This window comes from Scyliorhinus canicula, chromosome 16 (assembly GCF_902713615.1).
Source record: "Scyliorhinus canicula chromosome 16, sScyCan1.1, whole genome shotgun sequence".
Taxonomy (NCBI): Eukaryota; Metazoa; Chordata; class Chondrichthyes; order Carcharhiniformes; family Scyliorhinidae; genus Scyliorhinus; species Scyliorhinus canicula.
Window position 1 is genome coordinate 140508584 of NC_052161.1, and position 7570 is coordinate 140516153.

Consider the following 7570-nt stretch of genomic DNA (forward strand, 5'->3'; position numbering starts at 1 on the left):
TGGCACGATGATTGGGGAGCATCAAGGGTGAGGGCAGCTTTTTTCTGATTCTTTGTTTTATGGAGAAGTGCGAATAGGGAGGGAGGGGAATCAGCAGAATAGGAGGTTTAGAGGCCTTGGGCGGGACTCCCAGGCTAGCTTGGCGGGATAGTTAACGGAAGCGCAGTGGGGGGGGGGGTGATCAGGTGGTTGGTGCAGGGGAGGGGGATGGGGTTGTTGTTTTGTTTGGGGGGGGCTGCTGACAAAGGTGTGGTTGATGTGGAGCAGCGGGAAAGGGAGTAACGGCAGTGGACATCCGAGGGTGGGCTTGGAGGGTCACATGACACGGGCCGGGGGCTGGCCTAAAAAGGGATATGGTTAATCGGCACAGGAGGGGGGTGGGGAGCCCCCAACCAGGCTGGTCACGTGGAATGTGAGAGGGCTGAATGGGCCGGTCAAACGATCACGTGTGTTCGTGCACCTGAATAGTCTGAAGGCGGATGTGGCTTTTTTCAAGAGACACATTTAAAGATAGGGGATCCAGGGCAGCATGGTAGCACAGTGGTTAGCACTGCTGCTTCACAGCGCCACACACCTGGATTTGATTCCCAGCTTGGGTCACTGTCTGTGCTGAGTCTGCACGTTCTCCCCGTGTCTGTGTGGGTTTCCTCCGGGTGCTCCGGTTTCCTCCCACAAGATGTTAGGTGAATTGGACATTCTGAATTCTCCCACTGTGACCCGAACAGGTGCCAGAGTGTGGCAACTAGGTGATTTTCACAGTAACTTCATTGCAGTGATAATGTAAGCCTACTTGTGCCAATAATAAACATTAAAATAAAAGGTAGAGGAAAGGATGGGTAGGGTAGGTGTTTCATTTACTACTGAACATGAAGTTGATGGGGGCGACGGTGCTGGCGAAGAAGTGGACATTGGTTGAGGTGTGGAGCATTGTGGCAGATTCGGGGGGGGGGGGGGAGGGGGGGCGATCGTGATGGTGAGTGGGAAGCTAGAGGGGATGCCAGTGGTTTTGGTAAATGTTTATACCCCAAACTGGGGCGACGTGGAGTGCTGGGGAAGATCTCGAATGACTCGCACCGGTTGATCATGGGGCGGGGGTGCTTTAACTCAGTCAGGCCAGGTTTGGACTGTTGAGCCCAAGGTCGGGGAAGGTGTCGGCGATGGCGAAGGAGCTGAAGCGGCTGATGGGTTGGGGAGGGGGGTGCGAATGTGTGTGTGTGTGTGGACCTGTGGATGTTTGGGAGGCCGAGAGCACAGTTTTTTTACTTTTCCCATGTGCACCAGGTGTACTCCTGGGTTGATTTCTTTGTGGGGGACAAGACGTTGCTGGCAGGGGTGGTTGACTTGTGGGACACAGCGATTGTGGTTTCAGACCTGGACAGATTTGCGAGGGACCGAAGAGGGGCCCCGTGCCCCTAGTGGAGGCTGGATGTGGGATTCTTAGCGGGTGAGGTGTGCAAGCGGGTGAGGGCTGACATCCGGCGGATATATGGTACTCAACGATTTGGGGGAGGTTACAACCGCCAAGCTGTGGGAGGCACTTAAGGCAGTGGCTAGGGGGTAGTTCTTTTCTATCCTGGCATACAGGGAAAAGGAAGAACGAGCAGAGATGGCAAGACTGGTGGACGAGACTTTGAGGATTGACAGGGGGTACTTGGAGGCCCCGGAGGCAGGGTTGTTGAAGGACAGGCAGAGGCTCCAGATGGAGTTTGGGTTGGTGTCCACGGGGAAGGCTAGAGGGCAGTTGCGGAGAGCCTCTACTGATGAGAACATACAATGAGGCTAGGAAAAGGGGGGGGGGGGGGTGAGCTTTCCCCGACATTATCGCAGGCATCTATTTCCCAGATACTGAAGAAAGATAAGGATCTGAAACAGCATGGCCCGATATCGTTGTGGACTCCAAGCTGCTGGCAAAGGTGCTGGCCTCGCATATTGAGTACTGTGTGCCGGGGTTGATAGATGAGGATCAGACGGGGGTTTGTGAAGGGTAGGCAGATGACAGCGAATGTAAGGAGGTTACTTAATGTGATTATGATGCCTCCGGAGGGGCAGGAATTGGAGGTGGCAGTGGCAATCGATGCAGAGAAGGCTTTCGACCGGGTGGAGTGGGATTATCTGTGGGAGGTGTTAGAACGGTTCAGTTTGGGGCAGCGGTTTGTGGATTAGGTCCGGTAGCAAGCGTGCGGACGAACCAGGTGAGCTCGGGGTATTTCGAGTTGCACATTGGGACCAGACGGGGTGCCTGCTCCCCATTGCTTTTTGCCCTAGCAATAGAGCCATTGGCAATGGCGCTTAGAGCATTGAGGTCTTGGAGAGGGATTGTGCGGGGGGGAAGGGGAGCGGGCGCAGGCTTTCACTGTACGCGGACGACCTGTTACTGTATATTTCAGACCCACTGGCGGGCATTGGTAGAATTATGAGCATTTTTGGGGACTTCTGCGGAGGGAGGTGGCCTCTTGCAGGGGAACAGGTTTAGGGAATTGTTGACAGCGCCTCAGCCATTCTCGCCGGCCAGATACTCTGCGAGCCCAGTGGTGGTGTCGGCCTTGCGGGTATGGGGGCAGTGGAGGCAGCACCTGAGATTGGATGAGGGTGCCTCGGTGTGGGTGCCGATGTGTGACAATCACAGGTTTGCACCGGAAGGGCTGGACAAGCGGTGTGGGGGTTGCGGTATGGGGGAATTGATCGGATTGGGGACCTGTTTGTAGGGTGCAGCTTTCCGAGCTTAGAGGACCCGGAGGAGGAATATGAGTTGCCGAGCAGGAATGGGTTTAGATACAGATCCGGGACTTTGTGAGGAGGCAGGTGCCGTCCTTTCCCGGGTTGTCGTCCTCAGGGGTTGCAGGATAAATTGCTATCGAGGGAGGGTGTAGGGAAGGGGAAAGTGTCTGAGATTTATAAGGAGCTGATGGACTGGGAGGAAGCCCCGATAGAAGTTAAACGGGAATGGGAGGAGGAGCTGGGAGGTGGAGGTGGAGGCCGGGCCATGGGAAGAGGCCCTGCGAGGGTGAATGCGACCTCGACGTGTGCCTTATTCAATTCAACGTAGCTTAGAGGCACATATGACGGTGGCTAGGATGAGGTTCTTGGAGGGAGTAGAGGACATGTGTGGGTGATGTGCGGGAAGGCCTGCAAACCATGTGCACGTCCGAAACTGAAGGGGTTCTGGCAGGGAATGTCTTAATAATATATATTTTTTTAAATGGTCCGTCAGTATGCCGAGTTTAAGGTCTGTGAGATGAAGCTGAAAGTTATGCCTTTAAAGTTATGAGAACCTTTTAAGTGGTTGTCACACAATTTCATTGCCTTATGAAGTATTGAAGGCAGTGTGTATGGCTAGGTGGGTGAATGCTTTAAACTGGATTGTTTACATTAAAATTCATACTCCATTGCCTCCTAAAAGCATTGTAATTGACAGCTCGCTGGAACTTCAAAGTATAGAAGCAGATTGTTTATTTTTATAGCTCTTCAAGGATCCATCGTCAGGTTAGCAGCTATTTCTCTAACCACATTTTTTAATGAGATAGCCTCTTTGTTCTGGATTGCTTTATAGACAGTGAAGGGGCAGCCCCCACAGCTCTTCGAGTATTTATGAGATAATGAATTACTGTCTAAATGGTATAGGGGAATAGATGGAACACATTTTGGCTTCATTTTGAAAAACTTTAACTTTTACCGCTGGGTTTAGTGGATTTGAAAGGCCACAGAGGAGAAAATATAATAATAACAATAATCTTTATTATTGTCACAAGTAGGCTTACATTAACACTGCAATGAGGTTACTGTGAAAATCCCCTAGTCGCTACATTCTGGTGCCTGTTCGGGTACACAGAGAGAGAATTCAGAAGGTCCAAATGACCTAACAGCACGTTTTTGGGGACTTGTGGGAGGAAACCGGAGCAACCGGAGGAAACCCCAGCAGACACAGGGAGAACATGCAGACTCTGCACAGACAGTGACCCAAGCCGAGAATCGAACCTGGGACCCTGGTGCTATGAAGCAACAGTGTTAACCACTGTGCTACCAAAGGACCCCATCCCAGAGACGACGCCTAACCTGACCCCTCCAGCCCTACAAAATCCCCCCTGACCCCCCACCTCCCAGAAAGAGCACCCCTTGACACCCTGACAGCTATTGTTTGGAGGGTATTCATCACCTTGCTACCCTTGGACTGCAAGGTGCCAGGTTGGCACTGCCAAAGTGTCAAAGGCCTGAAAGGATCGAATGGGGGACTGAAAAAGGTTCCAAGGGGGGGGGGCCTTGCCAACGATAAGGATGGGATGGTGCCCTGTCTATAATCTGGGGTGGAGAGGCAGCAGGCTAATTAAGAAAGGAGCGATCAGATCTCAGATGTGGGGGACCTGTCCGAGAGATTAGGTCCAGCCCCTCTAAGTTGCATGGCGTGCCAAGGAAAATCCGATCTCCCATAAAGTTTTTTCCAAATGGCATGGAATTGCATTCATCAGGGCACTCCTAGTGCCTGAGTAGACCAGTCTTGATTCTCTCCGGTTAGGTACGCTACAGCCTTCCGGTCTCATCATCGAATTCAACAACTTCAGATGATTAGCTCTACCCCACCTCGACCCATTTGTTTTCATCCCATTTCATTTTAACTGTCTTTTACCATTTCTTTCTTTCTTGTCTTTCTTAATATATATTAACCCTCCCCCCCATCTTATCCACCTTTCCTTACCCTTTCTCCACTTTACTTCCCCCTTCCCCTCTCCCCACATCTGCATCTGTCAGAATCTACCTCTGATGTTAGTTTCTCTGCTGTTTGGCCTTTCACATCTTTTGTTCTCTCTGGGAGCTGCCATTAGCACTCTTTCCCCTTTGTTTCTGTGGCCATTAGCACCCAGTTTCCCTGGGTTTCTGTGGCTCTGACTCATCTTTCATTCTCACTCCACAGTATAAATATTTCCCACTCTCTCTGTCTGTTAGTTTTGACAAAGCCATTGGACTCAAAACGTTAGCTCTTTTCTCTCCCTACAGATGCATTTTCTTTTTGGTTTCAGATTCCAGCATCCACAGTATTTTGCTTTTATTTAATCCTGATTCTCCGTTGGTGGGAGCACTGAGACTCCGGAATGAAAAATCCCGGCAGTTGACTGAGGGATAAATATTGGCTACAGCACGAGGAATAACACTCTTGCTCTTTTTGAAAATAGTGCCATGGGGTTCTTTACGTCCAACTGAGAGTGCAGACAGAGCCTCCGTTGAATGTCCCATCTAAAAGATGGGTCCTCCAACAGTGCAGCACTCCCTCATGACTGGATTTTTGCACTCAAGTCCTGGAGAGACAAATAAACACCCAAGTCTCTACCTCACAAGAAAGAGTAATACCACGTAGTTCACCCTTTTTGTCTTTACAATGCTCTGATAATTCCATAACTTTAATTAATACTTGCACTGTTCATGATGGTTAGAATAGCACCATTATTTTAGTACATAATACAATGGTCACAGTTGTTTTTCTGAACTCCATCTAGGTGATCCTAGACATCATGAAGCACGACCAACAGCACAGTCTGGAATTACTCACAATGTTGTCATTAAGTTTTTGGGTCAGGATGATGCACGGAATCCATCAATGCTTGGGAACAAAACGGCAAAGAAGAAAATAGTTTCTAAATCAGAAATATCAACTACCAAGGAAGAGCCAGCTCCGGAAACAACTACAGGAAAACCAAAATTGGGCCGTGGACATGATCTTTTAACATCAACAAAAATACTAATGACACTGATGCAAACAATTGATCCAGGGTTTCCTAAAGAATCTTTAAAGCTGCAGGAGGCAGGGAACATAGCCTTAACAGAATTTCAAAATATTACGAAGGCTAGCTTGGTAGGCTTGCAGAGCATTATGCAAACTGGATTAGCAAGTATTCGAATTGCTATTCAGTCTGGAATGACAGGCCTGCAAGGCGCTATGAAAACTGGCATGGCAGATATTCAGAGTGCACTACAGACTGGAATGACTGGCATTCAAGAAACTTTAAAGTCTGGGATGTCTGATATCAAAGGTATCAAGAATGGTATCATTCAGGTTGAGAATACTCTGAAACAATTACAAACAAACTCACAATCTAATTCGGCTCAAATGACCAAGCAGGTTGGTGCATTGGTCAACGTACTAACGAAGCTTGCCTCAAATCAGTCAGTCTCCTTTATCCAACTTAAGGATGTTACTTGCAAGCTTTCCAATAAAACAGAGGCAAAACTAGAGGCAAAACAAGAGGCAAAACCAGAGGTAAAACAAGAGGTAAAACAAGAGGCAAAACAAGAGGCAAAACCAGAGGGAAAAACAGAGGCAAAACAAGAGGCAAAACAAGAGGCAAAACCAGAGGGAAAAACAGAGACAAAACAAGAGGCAAAACCAGAGGGAAAAACAGAGGTAAACACAGACTTAAAAACAGAGGCAATTCAACTACAGGTCACAGAAAAGCAGCCTTAAGATCCAATGAGTTCCATGAAATGGATGTGGGACGATTCCCAGCTCTGGTTCTACAGCTCTGCACAATTGGAGTACTCAGCTGCTGGAATCTATTAAGGATGCATAGCCCCAAATAAATCAAATAAATAGATTTCTTTTTTCTAGATGACACATCTATTTTCTTCCTGTAACATACTGTTCACATATTTCACCTTGGCTTTTGTATTTTGCTCAATTATTTTCAATAATGCTTTGCTCCAAGACTTGACAGTTCCTCTTAGATGTTGCAATAAAATTAAATGCTGTTTAATTTTAATATTGCATGAATGTTGATAAACCTATCACACATTTGAAAATTTTGTAAGCAGTGTGTGTTGTCAATGAATCACATAGATAGCCTGGCCTCAGAATATATATTGTTATACTAAATCACATTTAAAATCATGTAACAAAAAACTTGCTCATATTAACAAATTGCTTTATTCCATTAGATGTCTGATGCACATACAATAATAAAACATATAGTTATATCCTGATATTAATTTTTTATTGCAATTATGGGCTTTTTTCCAAGTGTCCTCTATACCAGTGTTTTTCAAACTTTTCTTCCTGGGACCCACTTTTACCAACCGGCGGACCTTCAGGACCCATGCTGGCTGATGTTCGCGAGACATGCCAGCTGACGTCAGCGACCCACGCCGGCCGACATTCGCGACACACCATTATTGCTTACCATTAATGCGGCAGGTGGGCCTGCTTGGTCCTCATGATCCCATTTGCTTCGTCATTCAATGCTACATTTCTGCTAAGGACTTCAGCTGGCGATTTATGTTCTTGCTGCATACTTTGAAAAAAATCAAGAGGTTCGTCCTCAAACTCTCCATGCTTAGGTTTCAAATGCCTTTGAAATTTTGGGGGTTTTAAACTTCATTTGTCAGTACTTCCCTGCATATAACACACATGGGCTTTACATCCTGATTTGCATTGGCACAATGAGCACCATACCTCAAGAAATCTAAACCGGTGAGAAACTCCCCAGTGCCCAAAAAGATGACAAAGGGCCAGATTCCCCACCCTGCCCGCTGCATGATCGTTGCGGGCAGGACGCGGACCATGTAAAGGTTCATTGACCTCGGAGAG

At 47.8% G+C, this 7570-nt stretch overlaps 1 protein-coding gene across 6 annotated transcripts in view; it reads left to right on the top strand.

Annotated features, from left to right (window-relative positions):
* LOC119950577 overlaps window positions 1-6972 on the top strand; it is a 35424-nt gene extending 28452 nt beyond the window's left edge. For all 6 annotated transcript variants that reach the window (XM_038773119.1, XM_038773120.1, XM_038773121.1 and 3 more), the window contains one exon: window positions 5487-6972. In XM_038773119.1, coding sequence (XP_038629047.1) covers window positions 5487-6451 — 965 coding nt within the window. In that variant the 3' untranslated portion in view covers window positions 6452-6972. The remainder of the gene's footprint in view (window positions 1-5486) is intronic.
* The last annotated feature ends 598 nt before the right edge of the window (window positions 6973-7570 follow it).